Source organism: Lampris incognitus, chromosome 17 (genome assembly GCF_029633865.1).
Source record: "Lampris incognitus isolate fLamInc1 chromosome 17, fLamInc1.hap2, whole genome shotgun sequence".
Taxonomy (NCBI): Eukaryota; Metazoa; Chordata; class Actinopteri; order Lampriformes; family Lampridae; genus Lampris; species Lampris incognitus.
Genome location: NC_079227.1, coordinates 24,037,424 through 24,064,850, shown reverse-complemented (window position 1 = coordinate 24,064,850; position 27,427 = coordinate 24,037,424). Strand labels below are relative to the sequence as shown.

General features: G+C 44.4%; 1 protein-coding gene across 1 annotated transcript in view; it reads left to right on the top strand.

The window, feature by feature from the left end:
- tanc2b (tetratricopeptide repeat, ankyrin repeat and coiled-coil containing 2b) overlaps nucleotides 1-27,427 on the top strand; it is a 179,095-nt gene that overhangs the window by 43,228 nt on the left and 108,440 nt on the right. Inside the window, exon 3 of the mRNA XM_056297127.1 lies at nucleotides 2,342-2,446. Coding sequence (XP_056153102.1) covers nucleotides 2,380-2,446 — 67 coding nt within the window. The 5' untranslated portion in view covers nucleotides 2,342-2,379. The remainder of the gene's footprint in view (nucleotides 1-2,341; nucleotides 2,447-27,427) is intronic.

Here is a 27,427-nt window from a genome sequence, read left to right as displayed (position 1 = left end):
GACAGGTGTGCCTAATAAAGTGGCCGGTGAGTGTACATTCATCACAACAGATAGCGCCAAATTGCTAGTGTTCCCCAGAAAGCTTGCGAGCCTGTTTTTGGTTGGCCCGGCCAGCGGGGCCAGCCCTACAACCGCTATGTCCCTAAGCGACTGACTGGTTGATCAGTTTGACACGATTAAGCCGCTGGATCAGGTGACCAACAACGGTTCCAGCTATTGGCGACCAACGATCTCACTGAAGTTACACGATTGGTCGGCCGACCAACGACGTCGCTGGTAAACACGGAAGTGGGAGTTTCCCTATTGGCCGGGAATCAGTGCAGCGGTTCGCAAGCTAACGAATATATGTTGCTGTTCGTGAATACTACTGGAAAACGCCTCATGGCAAGTCCAGTTCATAAACACCAGCGCAAATAGCCACACGCAAGTTAGAGTGAAAATTATTGGCGTCTTCAGAGAGTTGATGGTAAGTTGCGCATTTATAATGGGTGTCACGCCCTGACTTTCCAGTGATCATGTCAGCAGTGATTATAGCCGGGTAATTATTTCATATAAAAATAAATTCACGCTATACAACTATAGGGTTTGGAAACTGCTGGCCTGTACAGCCGCCGTCAAAACAGCAGCTTTTTAACGGTAGTCGCGGTTCAGCCAAATACTAGGGTTTAACCTAGTCTTTGTTTTTCTCGTCAGATTTGTCACCTGATCCTGCGGCCCTGTCATGTCAAACTAATCACCCAGGAGCGTTTGTAGGGCTGGCCCCGCTGGCCGGTCCAAAAACAGGCGCGCAGACTTGCTGGGGAACGCTCGTTTTACAGCTTTTTGGCGCCATCTGTTGTTGTCAATGTGTATTGACATTTAAAAAGTCATTTAAATAAGACGACCCTACTTTCTCAGACGCATTTCCAGGAAATATGGTCCCGAATTTTGAATGTAATGCTAATGATTTGGACCACTATCTCTTCTTTTTCTTCTACTACTACTACTTTTGGCTGCTCCCGTTAGGGGTTGCAACAGCTGATCATCCATTTCCATCTCTTCTTGTCCTCTGAATCTTCCTTTTTCACGCCAGCCACCTACATGTCCTCCCTCACCACATCCATAAACCTACTCTTTGGCCTTCCTCTTTTCCTCTGATCCATTGCTTTTGCTGAATAGTGCAGACTTAGATCATCAGTTTGGTGTCAGTGGGCAAAAAAATTGAGATAGAATCTGTTTTTTTTTTTTGCCCTGTTAAAGACATACAGGCTTCTGTGTGTCAAAAATGCAGAATACCAGGCTATTTTGTTTTTATTTGATATATTACTCATGGGTTGTGGGGATGCTGGAGCCTATCCCAGCAGTCATTGGACAGCAGGCGGGGCATCCCAGCATCCCCGCGACCCTGAGAGCAGGATAAGCGGTTTGGATAATGGATGTTACTCATGGCTTTTGGTATTGGATTTTAGTCTTGGGTAAAATCTTTGATACCTATGCTTCAATTTAGCCTGGTATCGGCCTGATATCTGTTGCCAGTATTGGTCTGATATCTGTTGCCAGTATTGGTATCAGTGGATTCCTACCAGAAAGTAGGAAGTATTATCGACATTTTGAAGCCATTAGATTAATAATCACGCCCTTTGTAACCATCTTGTACAAAATCTATACTTAGGCTCTTATTTAGAATGTGTGCAGTCTGAATTTGGATAAGATATAGATTTAATTAGCCTTTCATCTTTCTTCTTAAATTTTAAACAATTCAGAATAAATTTATGTGGGGGAGGTGAGGTTTAGAGGAGATAAAGGAAAAATTATGGCGATGGCAGTCTGCTGTTCTAGTGCCTTAAATCTTTATACTGTATGCTGCCCACTGATGGGTAGGAATTAATTTTCCATACCTAGCTTAAGCAGCATCTCGCCCCCGCCCATATAAGTGGATGATGACTAACGGCTCACCTTGAACATCCAATGTACAAATAATCATCGGTGGAGTGCTGGAGATTATTGTTGATTTGCAGGACGTGGTAAAGGCATTGACAGTGACAGTTTATTTGCTGCCCTCACCACAAAAGAACAGGGTTGTTTTAAGACATAATTCACATTGATTTGACTACAGGGATGGGGGGGGTGTCCTTTTCTTTTCCTTTAACCTAGAATAATTTTTCTTCTACCTGCAAATTATTAATTTCAAACGAAGGTACAGATTTATTCTTTATAATTTGCTTTTAGCAAATGAATTCCTGTCTTGTTTTGTTGATCATAGTGGCTACATAGTTTATTTTCTCCATCACAGACGATCACAGATGAATTTCCACATAAATATTAACTGCCGTCATCTATTTTTTTTTCTCTCTCTCCACAGATTTCTTCGTAGTCTAGTCCTGGGTGTCTTCTGCAGCCATGTTTAGGAACAGTTTGAAGATGCTGCTGACGGGGGGCAAGGCCAACCGCAAGAGTCGCAGCAGCGGTGAGTCTGTCTTCTGATGCCAACCACAAACCGATGACTCACCTGCCTGTCAGTACATTGGAGGTGTTGAGTAGTTCTGGGAAGGGGTGGTGGTGTTGGGGTGTATTTTAGGGTACAACCAAACACAGCTTGCCTGTCCCATCTTCCTTGGTTACTGTTGCTATCTGGCCAATTTAACATTATACCACTGATAACATTGTTTTTTTTTTAAACTTTAGTGTCACAATGTCACATCAACAACTGTAAATATACACTAAGCTAATTGTGGTTTACTTGCCTTTGAGCAGATGTAAATGTGCCTTTTGTTCATTTCTTCATGAATCTGAAAATGTGGTCCTCTTAGAAATTCAGGCTAATTCGTAGAGGGTACTTCTGAATGTTGGATTTGGGAAAAAGAATCTACTACTACTATTACTACTACTTTCGGCTGCTCCCGTTTGTGGTCGCCACAGCGGATCATCCATTTCCATCTCTTCCTGTCCTCTGCATCTTCCTCTGTCACGCCAGCCACCTGCATGTTTTCCCTCACCACATCCATAAACCTACTCTTTAGCCTTCTTTGTTTCCTATTGCCTGGCAGCTCCATATTCAGCATCCTTCTCCAAATATACCCAGCATCTCTCCTCCGCACATGTCCAAACCATCTCAATCTTGCCTCTCTTGCTTTGTCTCCAAACTGTCCAACCTGAGCTGTCCCTCTAAATATACTTGTTTCTAATCCTGTCTTGCTTCATCACTCCAATCAAAAATGTCATCTTCAACTCTGCCACTTCCAGCTCCGCCTCCTGTCTTTTTGTCAGTGCCACCGTCTCCAAACCATACAACATAGCTGGTCTCCGGGCATCCCTACAGACACAATTGGCCGTGTCTGTGGGTGGGAAGCCAGATGTGGGTATGTGTCCTGGTCACTGCACTACCTCCTCCTCTGGTCTTTCGGGGCGCCTGTTCAGGGGGGTGGGGGAACTGGGGGGAATAGCGTGATCCTCTCATGCGCTATGTCCCCCTGGTGAAACTCTTCACTGTCAGGTGAAAAGAAGTGGCTGATGACTCCACATGTATCAGAGGAAGCATGTGGTAGTCTGCAGCCCTCCCTGGTTTGATAGAGGGGGTGGAGCAGCAGCTGGGACGGCTCGGAAAATAGGGTAATTGGCCAAGTACAACTGGGGAGAAGAAAAAAAAATAGCTGGTCTCACTACCATCTTGTAAACCTTCCATTTCACGCTAGCTGGTACCCTTCTGTCCCAAATCTCTCCTGACACTCTTCTCCACCCAGCACATTTCCATTTCTATCCTTCATCGCCCTAACCTGCTGCACATCCTTCCCAGCTCGGTCCCTCTGTCTAGCCAATTGGTACAAGTCCTTTTCTCTTTCCTAAGTGCCCACCTTCTCATACAACGCACAACGCGCCTTTTCCTTTGCCTTCGCCACCTCTCGTTGCTTCACGCCGCATCTTCTTGTACTCCTGTCTACTTTCTTCATCTCTCTAACTATCCCACTTCTTCTTTGCCTGCCTCTTCCTCTGCATACATTGCTGGACTTCCTCATTCCACCACCTAGTCTCCTTGTCCTCCTTCCTCTGTCCAGATGGCACACCAAATACCTTCTTAGCTGTCTCCCTTACTGTTTCTCCAGTGGTAGCCCAGCCATTTTGCAGCTCTTCACTACCACCCAGTGCCTGTCTCAACTCCTCTCTGAACTCCACACAACAGTCTTCCTTCTTCAACTTCCACCATCTGATCCTTGGCTCTGCCTTCAGTCCCTTCCTCTTCTTGATCTCCAGTAATCCCACAGACCACCATCCAATGCTGCCTAGCTACATTCTCCTGTCACCACCTTGCAGTCTCCAATCTCTTTCAGATCGTGCCTCCTGCAAAAGATATAGTCCACCTGTGCGCACTTTCCTCCACTCTTATACGTCACCCTGTGTTCTTCCCTCTTCTTGAAATATGTATTCAGCACAGCCATTTCCATCCTTTTCACAAAATCCACCGCCGTCTGTCCTTCCACATTTCTCTCCTTAACACCATACTTGCCCATCCCCTCCTCATCACCTGTTCCTTTTACCAGCATGCCCATTGAAGTCGGCGCCAGTCACCACTCTCTCCTTCTTGGGTACACTCTCCACCACTTAATCCAACTCACTCTAGAATTCCTCTTTCTCTTCTATCTCACACCCAACTTGTGGGGTATATGCGCTGATAACATTCATCATCACCCCTTTGATTTCCAGCTTCATATTCATCACTGTCTGACACACTCTTCACCTCCAATACACTCTTGACATACTCTTCCTTCAGGATTACCCCTCCTCCATTTCTCCTCCAATCCGCACCATGGTAGAAGAGTTTGAACCTACCTCTGATGCTCTTGGCCTTACTCCCCTTCCAACTGGTCTCTTGCAAACACAGTATATCTACCTTCCTTCTCTCCATCATATCAGCCAGCTCTCTCCCTTTACCAGTCATAGTGCCAACATTCAACGTTCTGATTCTTACCTCTACATTCCTATCCTTCCTCCTCTCCCGCTGCTTCTGGACATGCCTTCCTCCTCTCCAACAGTAGCACAGTTTTCACTGGCACCCTGCTGGCTAACAGTACCGGTGGCGGTTGTTGGTAACCCAGGCCTTGACTGATCCCGTGCGGAAATCTGATTTATGATCCAAATATTTGATTTGGCAAAGGTTTTACACCAGATGCCCTTCCTGATGCAACCCTCCCCATTTAGCCAGGCCTGGGACCGGTACTAAGAATGCACTGACTTGTGCATCCTCAGTGGCTGGATTAAACTTCACATTCAACGCTTGAAGAAATACGGGTGTACTCCCCCCTCCGACCACAATGGAAGTTGCAGTGGTAGAGTGGCGCTGTTCATGTTTCTTCTCGTTGACTTCATGGGGAAGTGAAGAAGCAGAAGGAATACTGGCGTAATCCCTCCTCCGACCACAATGTTGGTTGCAATGGCAGAGTAGCCCTTTTCTTGTTTCCGCTTGTTGACTCCACGGGAGGTGAAGAAGCAGAATTTTTTATCACTAACTTCACTGAAAACTTTACAGCTTGCAGCTTTCTCGAGAACCTCTCATCCAATTAATTTCACACTCGACACTGTGCTTCCTTGGGTCTTCAGCAATACGCTCGCCAAGTGTGAAGACAATTGGATAAATGGTTGTTGATAAAATCCTGTCCCTTACAGGATCATCCTGTATTGGAAAATGCTGCGTCCCGTCTTGAATTAATAAGGGACACGATTTGCCCTGTATTTTTGTACACGTCATTTCATATATAAACTAGGTCTTCTAAGTGCTGAGAATAACGTAACATCAATTAAAATCAAACCAGTTATACAAGCGGGGTGGAGAAATTTAAGTGTTGAGCTATAGACCGACAAGCTCTGCATATTGTGAGATTGCGTGTCAGTGTCATGCCATCATCGTTGCCATTGGGCCTAACTCAGTGGTTGCTTCGTGCACTTATTTTGCACAACACAACTGAAACTACACTTCTAGAATTCTACAAGTATCTTAGAAACTCACGTTTTTTAACAAACACCCAGTTTACTGCCTCTAAGTCAGAACTGGTTTTGCTGCCCAACGATAGTCGGAGCTAACTGTTGCAGGACATTTATAGAAAGTTGCTAAGCATTGATTGGTTGATTGCTGTGTCTCATTATTTTGCAGGCAGTTTCTGAAGCTATAAAAGATATAACGACATAGGTTATTCTGATTCATAAAGCGGTCCTCACCCTGCTCTCTCAACTTACTCGACAAGTAGTGTACTCGGCAGCACAGCGAGCTTTTGCAGATTATAGTCGAGTCAAACAAAACCATCTCTGTGCGTCAGTTCATAGGCAGACACTTGCATTGCATTTTTTTCTGCAGTCAAGTGGAATTAACCGCTCAACAGCAACAGCCATGTTATTCTAAAGCGCTTGCCCTGAAAAACACACACACACACACACACAAAGCTTTTTGTTCATGTACTACTGTCACTCAAGCCTAAGAAAAAGCTTCAGTTAGAGGATGGGAGCCTTTGAAGTTGCTAAAGAACCTCGTCCAAGAGCAATACTTTAGAAAGCTCAGGCCACTCAGATTGTAAAGGTGTTGTTCTGCATGAGTGTAATAACTTTGGAATTATTGTCAGGAAATATAACGACCTCCACCCTCAACTGTCTCCTCGGGCTTGGGTCTTAATTAACGTGTGAGAATTTGCCATCTAAGGGCTTTTGTCCAGCCACCCACTTGATGTCTGCAGATATATTAACAACGATGTGCCCTGCCTTTTTGAGCTTGAAATTTCCTGCAGGTCTTGTCAACCTCTCCTCTCCTTCTGCCCCATTTGATTACATTATATGGAAGTGGGTGGGAAGGATCAATATTTGATGCTTCATTTGTGAAGCTTTTGGAGGCATTTTACAACACTTTTCAGTGTGCCAAAATGAAACAATGAATCTCTCCAAATGGCCCATACATTGAACATCGTGTTTTTACAGAAATATGTTGAGCAGTCAACCATGAAACTGTTGAGCGATACTGCTCTTCATCAAGACCAATAAGAGTTATTTGGGTTTATTTGTACTTTTTAATGAACACATTCATCACTGTTGGATGAGTGCTATTAAAAAGATAAGTATATCTGTGTACTATCTTTAGATACTTGTGTATAATAGGTGAGAGGACTTTCAATTGTTGTAGACCCTCCTTATACCCAGTGCTTGAGTGCTTTGTAATATCTTTTTGGTTTCCTTGGGATGTAGTCCAGCGTGGCTATGACTCTTTTCTCTGCTACATAGTAGTGCTATTTGCACATCAGAAATGTTTCACTGTTTCTGCTCTCAGAAGTAAACCTCTTGCTTTGGATGTTTTCAGTCAAGTCAAATTATAATTTTCAGGGAACTATTGTTTCTCGTAAATACCCCATGTGGTAGGATTAAATCTACTTGTGCCTTTTTTTCCTAAGTCTTTCACTGCAAGGCTTCAAGTGAACTTGATGCCTGCCAATAGACGTACCGCCTCTCCCCCCTTAAGTGAGAGTGTTTGTGCAAAATGTGTTTGTTTGTGTTTAAGTATGGAGTGCGAAGAAAACCAGGCTGGCTGTACATGGCTGGAGTGCCCTCCAGTGCTTTGGTATCTACTGCCGTCACTTTGTAGGAAAAAAACACTCCAAGCAAGAAAACTGCCATTACAATCAGCCTCATTCACTGGCATATCTGTATCTACTCGACTGTAGGACAGATGTACACAGACACACACACACAAGTGCGAATGCATGTACGCACACGCACACATACACACACACACACACACGCACTCTCTGTTGCTCTCTCTCTAAATTCACGCTGCCCTCTCTATCTCCCAAGGACAGCACAAGGACTGTTAACAGCACTCTTGTCTTATCAGTCCACGACAGACAGGGGCCGCTGTAAAACTACATCCTACTGACTGCAGGGAGGAGCAGCTCTCACCCCCAATGGAATTGTTCGAAAACTGCCCCTATATCCTGATGCATTCGCTGTTCAAAATCCTTCTTCAGTGCCGGTGTGAGATTGTGGAAAAAGTTTAGCTTTCCACATTTGATGCAGGTACCAGAATGCTTCTGGGAGGAGAAATGTCAGCGCTGTGAGGCACATAGCACAGCTTAATCTGTGGATGCCAGAAGAGCCAGCTGTCCCTTCACTGAAACGGCTATGCTACCGAAGCTACATTTGTTCTTTTTGCCAGTCATGCTATCTGCACTGTCATGCGTGCTCCCTTTGCAATTAACCCACTTTGCTCTATGCTTTCCATCTGTGATAACTCAAAGATCTGGGAGGTGTCTGCCTCAGATGTTTTGGGAATGTTTGATCCGTTCCATATTAAGCCTGCAATGTGCTTGCCTGGTGAAAATAGGCAGAAAAAAATAGTCCGAGCCCGAAATTACTGAGCCGGTGAAAGTCATTTTTGAAAATGAATATTGCAGATAAGCTGCACTGATAGTGTTGAAACCGAATTGTACAAATCCCTCCCACATCGCTTTAAGGAAATGGGGTGTTATCTGAAGGGAACCCACAGTGATTTTGTAATGTCCCCGGACACTATCTTTATGAGTTGTGTGACAGTCTGTCACATACTGCCTATCTTCTTAGCTAAGCAGCACAATGCTTAATCAGGCACCATTCAAGATCTAAAGTGAACGTTCACTTGCTAAGACATATAATACCATGAGATTTGAGTTGTTTAAACAAAGGAAATGATTGTACTTCAGTCAGTGCAGCTACAGTAAATACTGTAGCTGCACTGACCGAAGAACAATTGTTATATCAGATAAGAGCTTAATTGTGTGGTAATTATAGATAAGACTTTACCCAGTGTATTTATGTATTTAAATATGTAAGCCATTCTCTATCAGCCAGAGTATCCCATTATTTCTTGAGGCAGATATATATATATATATATATATAGTGGCATGGTGGTACAGTGGTTAGCACGGTCGCCTCACAGCTAGAAGGCTCTGGGTTCGAGCCCTGGGGTAGTACAACTTTGGGGTGTCGTCCCGGGTCATGTGAAGTTTGCATGTTCTCCCTGTGTCTGTGTGGGTTTCCTCCGGAGGCTCCGGTTTCCTCCCACAGTCCAAAGACATGTAGGTCAGGTGAATCGGCCATACTAAAATCGCCCCTAGGTGTGAATGTGTGTGTGTGTGTGTGTGTGTGTGTGTGTGTGTGTGTGTGTGTGTGTGTGTGTGTGTGTGTGTGTGTGTGTGTGTGTGTGTGTGTGTGTGTGTGTGTGTGTGTGTGTGTGTGGGCACTATGTGATGGCCTGGTGGCCTGTCCAGGGTGTCTCCTCGCCTGCCGCTCAATGTCTGCTGGGATAGGCTCCAGCAACCCTGAAAGCAGGATAAGCAGTTCGGATAATGGATGGAAGGATGGATGGATGGATGGATTTTTTGTGGGTTTTTTTTTCTTCCAGAAACCGTCAATGGTGTTTATAAAAGTGCCCAAAAAATGAGGAGTGGGATATTAAGCAGAATATTATATATATATAAGTAAAATGTGTGAGTGTGTGTTTGTTTGTGTTTACCACTCAAACATTCAACCAAAAATTGAACAAGCACGTGCATGTATAATGATCAACAGTCCTCTGCAGCAGGAGAATGGCCTACACAGCGTCTTGAATGATAGATAAACTTTACCCAGTGTATTTATGTATTTAAATATGTAAGTCATTCTCTATCAGCCAGAGCATACCATTATTTCTTTTGCTTGAGGCAGCGGGGTAGGGGAGACTACATAGTGTCTAGAATGCATACACTCAGTAGTTGCTTCACAAATGGAAAATGAGGGTGATCAACTCAACCTGTCACATTATGGGTCAACTTCCTGAATGCCATCTATCCTTTGTACTTGTTAGGAGGTGGTGACGTGAGTCTGGACATGAAATAAAGTCTGCTGCTTGACACTACACTTACTGTTTATGGAGTTGGGCAATGAAGTGGCTAGAAATGAGATGGAGGATGGGGGTGTCTGGACAAAGAGCTGTTGCATGTCTAATGACGCTTGAGTTGGGCTTGAGTCTGGCCCCTACAGACCATGGCATACATGGCTGGGGTATGCACGAATGTGTAAATAACTCATGGTGAAGAGTCTTACTCAATATGTCCCTGTTGAACAAAAACTAAAAATGGTGGGGGCGTCCAGGTGGCGTGGCGGTCTACTCCGTTGCCTGCCAACACGGAGATCTCCGGTTCGAATCCCTGTGTTAATCCCGGCTTGGTTGGGCGTCCTACAGACTCAATTGGCTGTGTCTGCAGGTGGGAAGCCGGATGTGGGTGTGTGTCCTGGTTGCTGCACTAGCGCCTCCTCTGGTCCGTCAGGGCGGCTGTTCCAGGGGGGAGGGGGAACTGGGGGGAATAGCGTGATCCTCCCACGTGCTACGTCCCCCTGGTGAAACTCCTCACTGTCAGGTGAAAAGCGGCTCACGACTCCACATGTATCGGAGGAGACGTGGTAGTCTGCAGCCCTCCCCAGATCGGCAGAGGGGGTAGAGCAGCGACCTGGACAGCTCGGAAGAGTAGGGTAATTGGCCAAATACAAGAGCGGAGAAAAAAATCCAAACAAAACTAAAAATGGTACAGTAGTGATTTCACAATTATGACTCCAGAAGTTTGGGCAAAACAGAAATGCAAAGTATATGTACATATGAAATAATCTGAAATTTTATTTCTCCTTTCATTTTGCCCATTTAGGCAAATATAAGTTGTAGATGTTTTCCCCAAATTTTTTTTATGCTACGTTCAAACCTTATTTATTCATGCATACTGACAACAGCCGGAGAGATCATCCACAGTTACTGTAGCTTTGGCTGCCAGATGGATGGATGCCTTCTGTCTGTGTTGTATTATTGATGCAGTGAGAGACCGTTTGGTGTTCTTAATGAACACTCAGTGATGGCTAGGGTGCAGTAGACAGCTAAGCTCGCTTGATCGATCCAAAATGGCCTCTCTAGATTTAAGAGCCCTCACTTGTCGACCTGCTGCAACGTTCCTCGACTGATTACAGAGAGGATGAAGCTGCTTTTTGGCAAAGAGAAGTGGTTACTGTCATCGTGGTTAGTGTCATCAGGCTCAGACAGATCCTGACACACATGCAAAGTAACACATATTTTCATCCGATATTTGTCTTTGTTTTTTTCGTCCTTTTCTGTTACATGATAACTACTACTACTACTTTCAGCTGCTCCTGTTAGGGGTCGCCACAGCAGATTTCCATCTCTTCCTTTCCTCTGCATCTTCCTCTGTCACACCAGCCTACCTGTTGTCCTCCCTCACCACAATCATAAATCTCTTCTTCGGCCTTCCTCATTTCCTCTTCCCTGGCAGCTCCATATTCAGCATCCTTCTCCCAATATACCCAGCATCTCTCCCCCACACATGTCCAAACCATCTCAACCTTGCCTCTTGCTTTGTCTCCAAACCATCCAACCTGAGCTGTCCCTCCCCTGTCCTCCTTCGTCACTCCTAATGAAAATCTTAGCATCTTCAACTCTGCCACCTCCAGATCCTCCTCCTGTCTTTTCATCAATGCCAACGTTTCCAAACCATATAACATAGCTGGTCTCACAACCATCTGTAAACCTTCCCTTAACTCTTGCTGATACCCTTCTGTCACAAATCACTCCTGACACTTCTCCACCCTGCTTGCACTCTCTTCTTCACCTCTCTTCTGCACTCCCCGTTACTTTGGATAGTCAACCCCAGGTATCTAAACTCATCCGCCTTCGTCACCTCTATTCCTTGCATCCTCACCATTCCACTGTCCTCCCTCTCATTCACGCATATGTATTCTATCTTGCTCCCACTGACTTTCATTCCTCTTCTCTCCAGTGCATACCTCCACCTCTCCAGGCTCTCCACCTCTCTTAAGTGAGTGATAAGAGGCTCACTTAAAACAAAAACATTGTTTTGTTTGGTGTTGTTATAATAAGTGAAATTAAGAACATCTACTGAATATGAGTATGACTTGGCCTGAATCCATGTTGATCAGGATGACTGATAGAAACCATATTAGGGAACCAATCTGGCATTATTTTTGGACTGCTGGGATAGGCTCCAGCATCCCTGCGACCCTGAGAGCAGGATAAGTGGTTTGGATAATGGATGGATGGATGTTTGACGATCCTTAGATCGTTAGATAGCCAGGACATCCAAACCTTTTTGCATATTCATTCCAATGTTGCTTTGTAATTAGCACCATTTTTATATAGTTGTTCCAAAAATTCCTTGTCTGTATTATCCAATTGTGTTTTGGCTCTGTGATGACCTGGCGGCCTGTCCAGGGTGTCTCCCCGCCTGCCGCCCAATGACTGCTGGGATCGGCTCCAGCATTCCTGCAACCCTGAGAGCATGATAACGGTTTGGATAATGGAAATGGATGGATGGATTTATATTTTGATATTATCTCTTTAGTTCAATATTCCCCCCCTTTTTTCTCCCCAATTGTACTTGGCCAATTATCCGACTCTTCTGAGCTGTCCCTCCCCTGTCCTCCTTCGTCACTCCTAATGAAAATCTTAGCATCTTCAACTCTGCCACCTCCAGATCCTCCTCCTGTCTTTTCATCAATGCCAACGTTTCCAAACCATATAACATAGCTGGTCTCACAACCATCTGTAAACCTTCCCTTAACTCTTGCTGATACCCTTCTGTCACAAATCACTCCTGACACTTCTCCACCCTGCTTGCACTCTCTTCTTCACCTCTCTTCTGCACTCCCCGTGACTTTGGATAGTCAACCCCAGGTATCTAAACTCATCCGCCTTCGTCACCTCTATTCCTTGCATCCTCACCATTCCACTGTCCTCCCTCTCATTCACGCATATGTATTCTATCTTGCTCCCACTGACTTTCATTCCTCTTCTCTCCAGTGCATACCTCCACCTCTCCAGGCTCTCCACCTCTCTTAAGTGAGTGATAAGAGGCTCACTTAAAACAAAAACATTGTTTTGTTTGGTGTTGTTATAATAAGTGAAATTAAGAACATCTACTGAATATGAGTATGACTTGGCCTGAATCCATGTTGATCAGGATGACTGATAGAAACCATATTAGGGAACCAATCTGGCATTATTTTTGGACTGCTGGGATAGGCTCCAGCATCCCTGCGACCCTGAGAGCAGGATAAGTGGTTTGGATAATGGATGGATGGATGTTTGACGATCCTTAGATCGTTAGATAGCCAGGACATCCAAACCTTTTTGCATATTCATTCCAATGTTGCTTTGTAATTAGCACCATTTTTATATAGTTGTTCCAAAAATTCCTTGTCTGTATTATCCAATTGTGTTTTGGCTCTGTGATGACCTGGCGGCCTGTCCAGGGTGTCTCCCCGCCTGCCGCCCAATGACTGCTGGGATCGGCTCCAGCATTCCTGCAACCCTGAGAGCATGATAACGGTTTGGATAATGGAAATGGATGGATGGATTTATATTTTGATATTATCTCTTTAGTTCAATATTCCCCCCCTTTTTTCTCCCCAATTGTACTTGGCCAATTATCCGACTCTTCTGAGCTGTCCTGGTCACTGCTCCACCCCCTCTGCCAATCCGGGGAGGGCTGCAGACTACCACATGCTCCCTCCAATACATGTGGAGTTGCCAGCCGCTTCTTTTCACCTGACACTGAGGGGTTTCACTAGGGGGACGTAGTGCGTGGGAGGATCACACTATTCCCCCTCAGTTCCCCCTCCCCCCTGAACAGGTGCCCCGACAGACCAGAGGAGGCGCTAGTGCAGCGACCAGGACACACACCCACATCTGGCTTCTCACCCACAGACACAGCCAATTGTGTCTGTAGGGATGCCCGACCAAGCCGGGGGTAACACGGGGATTCGAACCAGGATCCCCTGTGTTGGTAGGCAACAGAATAGACCGCTACGCTACCCGGACGCCCTAGTTCAATATTTAAATGGGTAAATAACCTACTTTCACAGTCATTATATCCCATTACATGACCCCCCCCCTTTTTTTTTCTTTCTTCCAAGCCAAGAGCAAGCCTCATCCCTCTGATTGATCCACAGTGGAACATTCCAGTAAGTGTAAGAGTGTGGAAGCAGCAGGTGCCTGACAGGAATCAAACTGGTGCTCCTAATCACAGCACTCTAATTGACAGCTCATTTTCCAAGGCAGTTGAGAAATCTAATTAAAATCATCGGCTCAGCAAACACGCTTTGAGTTCCAAGGCACAAGAAGGGACAAAACAGCATGGCCTAATGCACCGTAATAAAATAATTATTGTGTCAATTAAAAATCGCAAGTAAGCCACCTGTACTCAATAATCATAGCTCGATTGCATGACCAAAAAAACCCCCAAAAGCGCCAACTTTCTTCGACCCCACAACGTGCCATTTAGTGCTGTGCTGGAATGTCGCTGTCCCTCCCTGTCCTTCTCGATTTCTATATTCAAAACTTGAATGGTCATTCCATCAATCAAGTATGCACCGACTGTCAAAACTCATTTCACACATATCATAATTCGCATTCCTATAGAGCATATGATAACAATAATTTAAGTGGCCTGGTAAGAAGTTGTGGATGTTGTAACTGCAAAGAGTGGATGCTTTAAATTCATTTAGAAAATATCCTCTGAGAAAAGACAGCATGGGAAATTTGCATCAAATTTGTTAGACAATTACATGAAGTGAAAGCGGCAGCTGCAATTTTGGCTGAGGCAACAGTATCACCTGCTCCTTGAATGCCAATCGATCCCAGAGAGAAGACACCAAGGGGGGGGGGGGGGTGATTTAGCATCACAATAATATCTACCTACCTCAAATGTAAGGGGAATGAGAACTAATGCTTTAAAACTTCATTTTAGAAAATTAATTTCTATGAAAGCAGCCCAAGTGCATATTTATTTCAACAATACACACTTGTATACCATAAAATATATCCATTATTTGCACATATTATTCATTACATGCATATTGCAGACAGGGCAGAAGTAGGCAAAATGCAAACAGATCTAGTATTGTCTCTGGCAGTCTGTGTGGTACATGATATGGATATGTAATGGCAATATTTTTCTGTATGTAAACACATGAGAAAAAAACAATTGCCAACATCGATTTGTTTTGCCTTTTTTTGGGATAATTAAACTTCCAAATTAAAGATTTACCTGACAAGGTTTCATTATATCCACATATGAGGTTAGTAGATATTGTTGTAACAACTCTAGACACCCATGTGGTCAAATAACAAGTTTTAAGAACTCTCCTTTGCTGGTGTTCAATGTCTAATGCAACTGTAATTGCATATAGAAATATGAATTATATGGGAATGGGGCGTCCGGGTAGCGTAGTGGTCTATTCCGTTGCCTACCAACACAGGGATTGGTGGTTCAAATCCCCATGTTACCCCCGGCTTGGTCGGGTGTTCCTGTAGACACAATTGGCCATGTCTGCGGGTGGGAAGCTGGATGTGGGTATGTATCCTGGTCGCTGCACTAGCGCCTCCTCTGGTCGGTTGGGGCACCTGTTTGGGGGGAGGGGGAACTTGGGGGAATAACGTGATCCTCCTGCGTGCTACGTCCCCCTGGCGAAACTCTTCACTGTCAGGTGAAAGAAGAGGCTGGTGACTCCACATGTATCGGAGGAGACGTGGTAGTCTGCAGCCCTCCCCGGATTGGCAGAGGGGGTGGAGCAGCAACCGGGACAGCTCGGAAGAATGGGGTAATTGGCCATCCAAAGGAATTGAATCAAGTGCAACTGGACTTGGTATATATGAGAATGAGAACATTCACAGACACGGGTAATTGGCCAAGTACAATTGGGGAGAAAAGGGGGGAAAATTCAAATAAAATTAAAAATAAAAAGACAAAAAGAATTATAAGGGAATGTTGTAAGAAGTGATGTGTTTGTACAGGTCAGGTGCATTATTTTTGTATATATGCACTGTTTTATTTAAATATATGGGGTGACGCAGTGGTTAGTGCAGTCGCCTCACAGCAAGAAGGTTCTGGGTTCGAGCCCCGGGGTAGTCCAACCTTGGGGTCGTCCTGGGTCGTCCTCTGTGTGGAGTTTGCATGTTCTCCCTGTGTCTGTGTGGGTTTCCTCCTGGTGCTCCGGTTTCCTCCCACAATCCAAAGACATGTAGGTCAGGTGAATCGACCATACTGAATTGCCCCTAGGTATGAATGTGTGTGTGTGTGTGTGTGTGTGTGTGTGTGTGTGTGTGTGTGTGTGTGTGTGTGTGTGTGTGTGTGTGTGTGTGTGTGTGTGTGTGTGTGTGTGTGTGTGTGTGTGTGTGCGGGCGGGCCAGGGTGTCTTCCCACCTGCCGCCCAATGACTGCTGGGATAGGTCGAACATCCCCGTGACCCTGAGAGCAAAATAAGCAGTTTGAATAATATATGTGTGTGTGTGTATATATATATATATATATATATATATATATATATATATATATATATATATATATATATATATATATATATATAATCATTATCCAAACCACTTTATCCTGCTCTCAGGGTTGTGGGGATGCTGTAGCCTATCCCGACAGTCATGGGGGGATAGGCTCCTGTGTGTGTGTGTGTGTGTGTGATTGTGTATACATACACACACACACACACACACACACTACTTATTCCCATTGAACTATTGTATAGATTAATACAAGAGGATACAGTAGGAAGTGGAGAGGTGGCATTTTAACAGGAACTGATTCTGGCTAATCTCCACAAATCGACAGATTGGCACCTACTGCTCCACAGAGTGTCCTTTTCCTTCCTGCGTTAATGAGCCCAGAAAAAAATGAATGGAGGGATTGCAATGCTGAATGGATCAGGCAGGTCCCGACAACATGCAGGCTTTGCACCTGCTGAGGGATATCACATTAAGCTTTTGAAAGCCCCAAAGATTCATTGACATTGCATGGTACTGTTGGTTTTTGTTGTACACCTAAGTAATCTATATAATTTAAATAATGTAAGGATTCAAATCATGAATACATGATTTGGCGCTCACAGAATACTAACGGAACACTAAATTAGAGTATTATACTATGTCATAGTTTGTGAGAATAAATAAATCTGTCATCTTGGGCTCCTCTAAGTCTAAAGTGTATGTTAAAGATGAGGTGAGGTGACGCACTGCTGTCTCACAGCAAGAAGGTCATGGGTTTGATTCCTGCCTGTGGTGGGGTTAGTACTGGGGGAGTTGCATGTTTTCCCCAGGCCTGTCGGTGTGCAGTGGCTGTCTTTGTGTACTCTGGATGTTCTCCCTGTACTCAGGGGGGTTATCGCTCAATTAGGGGCCTTTCTGTGTGGAGTTTGCATGTTTCTTCCCATAGTCAAGTGGGTTTCCTCCAACATCAAGTAAACCCCAACAAAAACATGCAAAACACTCCCCTGTCCTGTCCCTGACCATGACATGGATGTCCATCTGGATTTGGTCGCCGGATGCCAACAGAAAGGACTGGCCCTGGAGGAAAGACCGCAGGATTGGAAACATGTCGAAGGAAAATTTCTTTAGCCACTGCTCCATGCATGCGTGTGTGTTTCAGTGTTTAGCTGTAAGACGAATAAAATCTCTCTTCTCTAACTTCCTCTAGAAGTATACATTAAGATACTATGTCAACAGAGATTGTAGCCCACGGAGGAGAAACCAAGTCAGTTAATCAACATGGCGCACAGTTGTGGAGGGGCACACTGACCTTTGGTTCCAAAGGACGGCAGCCTGGTGTCTATGCGGTAGCCTGTTCATGCTTAGTTGAGGCATGTCTTTTACTGCTCTTTCTTCAGCTGTTGACATTTATTTCCAAGGTGCTTAAATGCTGCAGCAATCAATAGAGGGACTGTGTCGCACCAGATAATGTCTGCTAGGGCAATATTGCTGCACTTGAAAATGTATTCATGCTATGAAATGCCGCTTTATGCATGCAGAGGAGTAATCTGACCAGATAAATTGTCTCTTTTTCTGTCAGAAAGAGCTATTTTTTTGCTGCTTCAGTTGGTTTTTTCCCCCTGAAGATATTCTGTATTATCTCAACAAAATAATTTCCCTCCTCGCTCCGGGCACCTCATTACCATTTGTAAAGTCTCTTTTCAAGCTCTATATAGAATTAGTTTTGACTTAAAAAGGTGGCGTATGCTTGTCAAGAGTGGTGACAGCCAGTTGCCTTGAGAGGGAGGTCTCTCTCCTTCTCGCCTGTGACCTCATCACTCCTTGCCCTAAACCACAAGGACCCTGAGAAGTTTCCTCCTACTTAGGATCAGTGATAATATTACACTCTAGATCAGTTGGGCAAAATGGCTCTTTGTGCTGCTGATCCTATCAGCTGACACCTGTGACCTTGTCACTGAAAAAATGGCAACAAAGCCGAAGCAAGCGGATATGTAGCAAAGGTCAAAGACAATTTTAACTGGCTGTCAAGAGAACTATTGGGTAGAGGGCTATCCTGTGTGATAGCACTCCCGTATCTCTTGGGAGTGCGGAGGGTACTTATGGGCCCTTCATTACGGTTCAGTAGCACCATTTGATCCACATAGCGTTAACATCATGGCCATCCTTGTGTCTCCACTCACTGACCTAGTTTGTCTTGCAGACTCAAGATTGGAAACCCCCTTCTGTCTTATTGTCGAACCAACTACATTCTCTTCTGTAGCTCTTTTGTAAATCATGGTTTTCCAGTGTTAAAGATTATTTTACAGTATTTCTGTTTTATAGCAAGTACACAGTGCGTAGTTCCAAAAAAAGCAAGTTGATGGGTCAACAGCCTTACCCACAATATTACCACTTTTGATAGCAAGCTGGCAGTTTCCTTTGCTTTTCCTTTCTAACTTAAACATAAACTACTTTGAAGTGAACTTTTCGCGCAAAATTATAATTTGTGCTCACCATTGTATAAAGGCCATGATATCCTTGTGGCCATGTTTTTTACTATTACTATGGGTTTTTTGTTGCTGTCAACATTACCCTCTAGATCCACATGATACTCGTTATCACAATCAAAATATATTATTGCAAGAGTATACGTTGGATTGTGAACTATGGAAGGCAAAGAACAAATGTAGCTCACCAAACCACCGGGTATTCCCTAGGTATTAACAGGAATCGCATAATGGCTTCATAATTGTTTAGTGACAGCACACTGCACATGTAGTATCAGAATAGTACAGGTAAGATGTTTTCACCAGACATATTGAGGCTTACATTGGGGTCCTGAACACATACAGACGTTTTTAGTTATCTGGAAACTGTTCACTGTGTTCTGTAAGTAATTTTCTCATTTGTGTGGCTGTACTTTGACAAGTTAACAGAGATGAACACAAAGTCTGTGAGGCCTTACTGTGTCTCTCACAACGCTCTTTTGCAATAGAAACTGTGCGTTCCTGTTCTAACAGTAGAAGAGGACAGCATGGCACTCAGGTAAAAAACAAGCACGGATCTAACCTGTCCTCCTTTCGCTGCATCGAACCGCCTACAGTGGAATCACTCTTTCTCCGCCTTTCAACCTTGATCCATTTCTCTCTCTCTTGGTGTCTGTCGTACATGCTCTACCTTTTTCTCTAGCTATGGCCACCTCATTCTCTGTCTTTTTGTTTTTCAAAAAAGGCTACATGCTGGTTCACCAGGTCCGCTGATGGTAGGCAAAATTAAATTTACAATCTTAAAATCAGACAAACTTAAAATTTTTGTGTCATTTCATACTGACGACTCACTGAAATTTATGAGGCATTGTTGTTCATTGTTACTTTCTCACTTTGTGCTGCGTCATGTATATTTTTCATTCTACATGTTGAAATTGATTGTGGGCCATTGCTGAAGTGAAAAAGTGTGTGCCCTATTTAGTTGCCGGTGTAACTCTCACCTTAATGTAGTGCCCTCATTTGGATGACACCAGAGCTCGGATTAAGGTGGTGGTATCTCAGGGTCCCAAAAAGTTAAATTTTTGGACATCTGGGAACGAGTTAGAATATTTGAGCATTTTGTGTTCTGTTATCAGATGTTAATACTTCTGAAACCCAATACAGAGAGAATACATCTATTGTATATAGTCTGTATCATTTGGGCTATTTTTGAACCATAGCAGATTATGAAACCATGGAACATTCCATTCATAATGGCGGATTGAAGTTTTTTTATTCTCTCGTAAATGCATTCATACTAGAAAATTGAGTGAAGATGGAACTGTACAGTTAACTGATATCCTGCAGATTTCTGACATGTTACTGACACCAGCACCTCTGATCTCACGGGGATGGAATTGATCTGTTGTGATACATAATAGACCCTTTCACATGATTTAATGTGTCACAACAGCAAAAAATGGATTTTATTATTTGCGACCATACAATTGTATGCTATAACCTCTTATTTATGCTACAATATAACTTCTATTTGTTATGATAGCCACTTATGTATTTATCTAGACTCGTTTTATTGCTTGTAGCCACAATCTTCGCCTATTTGCATTGAACGGTCTTTTCCCCGATGGAATGCGGTAGAAATTAATACCTTTAGTTTTGCTAGGCCTGTTATGGCAACCCACAACAGAACAATATGATATTTTAAAAATGTAAATATCAATCGATCAAAAATCCACTTGCACTCTGCATTGATTGGCGATGGAGAAGTTGCCTCTTTTGCTGCCAAAATGCGTGTGCATACTATGTGTGATGTAGGTCATAAAAAGGTCTATAAAGAGGAGGCAGGCTGCCAGACTTTGATAAAATTTGTAACCTGAATTTGAAAAATAAAAACAGAATAAAAAAAAATTGTGAGTAAATCTATCGGATGAAAGATGGCGGCACGTGCAGATGCAGCGGCTCAGCTCTGTTTTGTCTTTCTTTTTCTCTTAGTTCTCTTAGTCTATCTTTTATCAGTAAAGCAGTAGCCTTTTCTACATATGATCGATCATAGTTAATTTGCATCAGAGATCACCACACAGTTTTCAGATTTGATGTGACTTTCCTTCTCCTGGAGATGCTACGCTGGAGCCCATCGGAATTGTCATCCCACCTGCGAAATGATCCAGGCAGCGGAGGGAGAAGAAACAGAAGCTGGGGGAAGCAAGCTAGGCTACGTGCTAGGCTAAAGGCTAACCCGTATAGACCAGCGCTACCGAGCCTGTTCCTCACCAACTCCAGGTCTCTTACCAACAAGATGGATGAGATCAGAGTGAGAACTATGCCTCACTGTGTGACTATTCATCACAGAGACCTAGCTGAACTACAACATCTCAGACACTCATATCAAGTTAGCTAACTGCTCTGTTTACAGAGCGGACCGGACGAGGGGCTCCAGGAAGAGCAGAGGAGGACTGTGTGTCTAGGTTCAACAGCTAGTGCACAGTCATGGATCCTCTTCTTCTTTTGGCTTGTTCCCTGTTTTTCAGGGGTCGCCGCATTGGATTTTATAGTTGCCATTATTACCCTGTGAGGACACAGCACCAATGGCAGCCTTGACCGATCCAGTATGGTCTTGTCAATGCGCATACTGATTTGGCAAAATTTTTACATCAGATGCCCTTCCTGACACAACTATGAACCCTATGGACAGGGGCACAGGTAAAGCGCTGGATGCCATTCCAGTATTCATGGACTTGCGCCCGTGGCTATCGCTATGTACACAGCCATGGATATGGTGGATAAAAACTGCTGCCCAGACTTGGATCTCCTAATGGTAAGGTGCAGACTGTTCTTTCTCTTGAGGGAATTCACGACCATAACAATCATGGCAGTATACATCCCCCCACAAGCTAAGGCTAAGTTAGCATTGGAAAAGCTACATGATGGCATTAACAAACAGCTTATGGCGCACCCAGACAGTGTGATCATTGTAGCAGGGCACTTAAATCACGCAGATCTCAAACTGGTCTTTCCAAATTTCATATAAATGTGAATTTCCCAACAAGACAGCACAACATTCTCGACTAAGTCTACATGAACATCCCAGGAGCATTCAAATCAACCCCATTGCCACAACTAGGACACTCAGACCATATTTCCCTAACACTCGGAACCCAGTTTACAAACCACGGATCTGCAGAACAAAACTAGCTATCAGGACAGCACAGGTGTGGTCTGAGGAAGCCACCTCAGTGTGGCAAGACTGCTTTGATAGGAAACTGGGATTTGTTTGCAGAAGAAACAGACCTTGAGGAATATGCTGGATCAGTTTGCACAGAAAATGTGTTAACACAAAAGACAATAAAGGTGTTTCCTAACCAAAAGCAGTGGATAAACAGCAACACAAAGGCATTACTCAAGGAGTGGGATGCAGCTTTCAGGTCAGGTGACAAACAAGCCTACAGTTAACACAGGGGAAACTCAAGAGAGGCATCAGGGATGCAAAGCGTAAATACAAACAGTGCATTTAGCACATTAAGTGGAGTGGCATAAAGCCACTGACTGACTACAAAATCAACAATCTGCTGCCCAGTGATGACACCAAACTGCCTGATGTCCCGAACCAGTTCTTTGCCCATTTTGGCACTCAGAGAGGAGGGTCTGCTCCACTCATCAACCCACCCACTGGAGAGTCAACACTGGTTCTATAGCACCACCAGGTGAGGACTATCCTGAGGAAGATCAGTGCAAGCAAGGCGGCAGGCCCAGATGGAGTGCCCAACTGGGTACTGAAGGCATGTGCTGATCAGCATACAGAGGTCCATCCATCCATTATCCAAACTGCTTATCCCAATCGGGGTCACGGGACGCTGGAGCCTATCCCAACAGTCATTGGGCGGCAGGCGGGGAGACACCTTGGACAGGCTGCCAGTCCATCACAGGTCCGACACATTCACACCAAGGGAAAATTTAGTATGGCCGAGCCACCTGACCTACATGTCTTTGGACTGTGGGAAGAAACCGGAGCACCCAGAGGAAACCCATGCAGAAATGGGGAGAACATGCAAACTCCACACATAGGATGACCTGGGATGATCCCCAAGGTTGGACAACCCCGGGATTCAAACCCAGAAACCTCTTGCTGTGAGGCGACTGCGCTAACCCCTGTGCCACCATGCCACCCTTACAGAGGTGTTCAATAAAATATTCAACCTCTCATTACATCAAGGTGCTGTTTCAACATGCGTTAAATCCTCCACCATCATCCCAGTGCCCAAAAAACTGTCTGTGAAGTGTTTGAATGACTTATCACCAAGTGGTGCTAACACCCAGAGCCATGAAGTGCTTCGAGAAACTCGTGCTTTCACACATCGGAACCATCATCCACCTGATCTGGACAAGCACCAGTTTGCATACCGGCCCACTCCACAGAAGATGCCATTACAACAGCTCTCAACAGCACTCTGACAGACTTAGGGGAACCCAACAATTATGTGAGAATGCACATAATTGTTGGGTTCATGGACTTTAGCTCCGCATTTAACACTGTCATCCTCCACAAACTGGTCAGCAAACTGAACAACCTGGGCCTTGGTGCCTCATTGTGTTCATGGGTCGTGGACTTCCTCACAGACTGACCACAGCAAGTCAGGATTGGTAAATACTGCTCCTCCACCCTCATCCTAAATACAGGAACCCCACAGGGCTGTGTGCTGAGCCCAATGCTCTTCACACTCTTCACCAACAACTGCACCCACAGCCACACCTCCAAATCCATAATTAAAGTCGCAGAAGACATCACAACAGTTGGGCTGATTTCAGACAGTGAAGATACGGTCTACAGGCTTGAGGTGGAACATGTGGCTGAGTGGTGTAAGGACAACAACCTGGTCCTCAACACCTCAAAGACAAAGGAGCTAGTCATTGACTTCAGGAAAACAAAAAGAGAGTCCACCTTCCCCTCTGTATACATGGAGAAGCAGTGGAAAACATGGAAAATCTTAAGTTCCTTGGAGTTACTGTGTCAAAACAGCTGACTTGGACCTCCAACACTTCACACCTGGTCAAAAAGGCCAAACAAAGACTATTCTTCCTCAGGAAGGTGAAACAAGCCCAGCTCTCACAGAAACTGCTACTAAATTTCTACAGGAGCACCATTGAGAGCATCCTGACTAACTGTGTCATTGTGTGGTATGCCAGCTGCACAGCTGCTGAGCGAAAGGATCTGCATCGTGTGGTGAAGGTGGCCCAGCCCATTGTCGGGATAGAACTCCTAAAACTGGACACCATGTATGCCAGTCAACTGAGGAAGAAAGCAAGCATCATCATCAGGGGCACCACACACCCTGGCCACTTCCTGTTTGAACTACTGCTATCTGGCAAACGGTTCAGGACAACAAGATCCCACAACAATAGACTAACAGCTTTTTTTCCCAGAGCTGTGGCCTCTATCACACCCCTCCCTGCCCAACTGCAGAACAAAATACAGGTACTGTGAGTGCACACTGACATACAACTCAAGGACTGTGAAACACAAACGCATTAAGGACTGTGATACACACACACACATCAAAGACTGTGATGCACGCACGCACGCACGCACACACACACACACACACACACACACACACACACACACTCACACACACACACACACTCACACACACACACACACTTCCACCTCCAGATGACTGCTACCACAGACACAATTTACAACCTCTAGCTTTGTAAATGTGTAAATTTAACTAGTGCTTGATATTTTAAAAAAGTACTTACAAAAGTGTCACTTGTTTAGGACTGCTTTTATTTATTATTTGTTTTTGTTTTATTTTAACTTCATCGGGAGAAGCCTGTGAAATTTCCTTGCACCTGAGTATAATGACAATGAAGATAATTCTATTCTATGCCTCATTATTAATTTAGCTATTGCACTATAAATGCAGCTGTCGTTCGCGGTGGTCTGCTCTGGGAATCCCTGATCTTCACATGCTGCAAGACTGTGCAGATGATGCATCATATCAAACATGTTTGGCAAAATCCCCTCGCTCCAAATTAGCCATCAAGCCTGGTTAAGATTGGATGTATGAACCCTTCATACTGCTGGATAATCTTTGGCAACTGTTGGCCTCAGATCTCTCTGTTAGTGAAGATTGGCCTATTAAGGGGCAAATTAGCCCGATTATCCACTAGCTCAGTGAAACTCAACCATATGGCACGGAGAGCCAGGTGTATGCAAGTTTTCTATACTCTGCCAGCTGATTTCACCAATTAACACACCTTCAGCCATACAGGGGAGAACTTATCAGTGAAAACAGTTGATATCGTGTTAGGTTGAAAAGAAAACCTGCATACACATGGTTCTCAATGGCACGTGGTTTGAGTGTCACTGCTCTTGTATGTGCCCAGCCTATTGTGACTAGCATGAAAGCTATGGCTAGAGATAGAGAGGGTGATTAGCAATGAGATGGCTGCCGGTTCAGTCCCACAGAGGGGGTTATTCCAGCTATGAGCAGCGTCAGCAGGGTTGGATATTACATTTACAGTGCCCACTGTTGCTGTTAAGGTTCCTTTGAGCAAGGCATTGGACTCCATGCCTTCTGACTTAACAAAAGAAACTATGTATCTGTCTGTATGTATCTATAGGCAGAATATACAAAACCACAAACTTGAAAATGTATAGTATCAAATTACCAATAACTTCATCTTCACCTGGAATCAGTTAAAAAGTTTTGCAAAAAGGAAAAGAGAATAGATGAAACTGTATCTGTGACTCTGTTTTACATGTAATTTAAAGCGGCTACCAAATTTGCGCAGGTGTCACGTTTTAGAGTTCAGGTGGCAAACACTAGTGTGTTTATTTTTCCTCAGGAGAAATTTGAGCTCTTAAGATGTGAGCTGTGTAGATATAGAATAGAGATTGAGCAGCCTACTCCTTGAGGCCCAAAGAGCGCAAAATGAACCTGTGATAAGAGACGGGATGTATAGAACTTGGGAGTCAGCAGAATGACTCACATTATATGGTAAATATAATACACATGTAATGCAATGGGCTTTGGAGGTTTTTTTTGTTTTGTTTGTTTGTTTGTTTGTTTGTTTGTTTGTTACAGCTGCCATAATTATTGTGTTTATGCAGCTGAGAGGAGAATGATATTTTAACTCACATCAAGTGTGCCTGACAGTCTCTTATTCACATTTTAGCTGCCGTTAAACTGTGCCTGTTCGCACAACTAACAGAACAAAAACACCATTCCTCAAGAACATCGGCCTTGAAAGGGTTAAGGAATTTTGCCCTGGCTGAAAGAAGACACACACAGAGAGAAAGAGGGAGAGAGAGAGAGGGAGGATGTGAGAGAGTTATTGCTGCCAGAGAACAACAAGAAGAGGAGGAGGAGGAGACGGGGAGAGTGAGTGCCTGTCTGCTGTGTGTGTGTGTGTGTCTGCTGTGTGTGTGTGTGTGTGTGCGTGCGTGCGCGCGTGTGTATGTGTGCGCGCCTCACTGAGTGTATGTGTGCTGACACCTGGTGCTTGCCTTCCCTTGCTGCTCACACTTTGGAGAGCTCCCTCCCTGTCTGGGCTGTTCTTTGCCACTCTCTCTCTCTCTCTTTTACTCTATTTTCCCTTCTATGCCCTCCTACTCGCTCTATCTTTTGTCCTCTAGTCTCCATTATATCAGGCGTTATTTTCCCCCTGCATCTCCCTCTCGTTTCCTTTTGTTTGGGATCTTCATTACTATGGTGGAGGATTTTCATTGCCTTGGCAGACGTTGCACACGACTGACAAAGGTGAGTCGTATCAGTGGGGGTGGATAGATGGATGGATTAGATGAAGGTGTGTTCAGATTTGAATGCAGACAACTGAGTGAAAGGTTGCTTGGTGAGGGCTGATGGCTGTAATGATTAAGCCTAGCCGTGAATTGTCTCTTGAGAACCCGGTCATTTGACGGCGTCGGGTCATGCAACTCTGTACACAGCTACTTGCGGTGTAGGTGTCTCACTGTGTGTTTTTCAAAGGTGAGGGGCTTGAGTGTGTAATTTAAGAGCCATGTTTGGTCTCCCAGCTTTTTTGATGGGTGTCAGTGGCCTGTGTTCAGATCGTACCAGGTCGGATTCATGTGTTGCACGGCGGCTGCTGAGCTTGGTGTCACCTTGATCCAGGTATGGATCATTCAGGGCGGTCAGTGTCTTGTTGACATTCATGCCACACCTTAGCCAGGGATGCTTCCTAAGTGTGTGTGTGTGTGTGTGTGTGTGTGTGTGTTTTAGGGGTGCAATGGATCACAAAACTTGTGGTTTGGATCGTATTACAGTTTTGAGCCACTGATCGGATAATTTTTCGGATGGGCAAAAAAAAGGGGGGGGCGACAAATATAACTTTGCTTTCCCTTTATTCCGTGAAACACTTAAAGCAAGAAACCTTTGCCCATGGTCTTAAATTAAAACAACATTCAAGATGCTCAATGTTTCAATAAAATCTTAAAATACATAAACTATTCAGTACTCTATTGTTAAAAGTGCAATATGAGGCATGATACCCTCTTTAAATGATGCGAGAGGCTTTTCAAGTTCTTCCGCCCCTCCGTTTGCCATGACCGTCATTGTGCTTTTTGCAACGCGAGCATCCCTGATGGATTCGTTGGGATTCAACATGCCTCTTCACTTGAACACAAAAT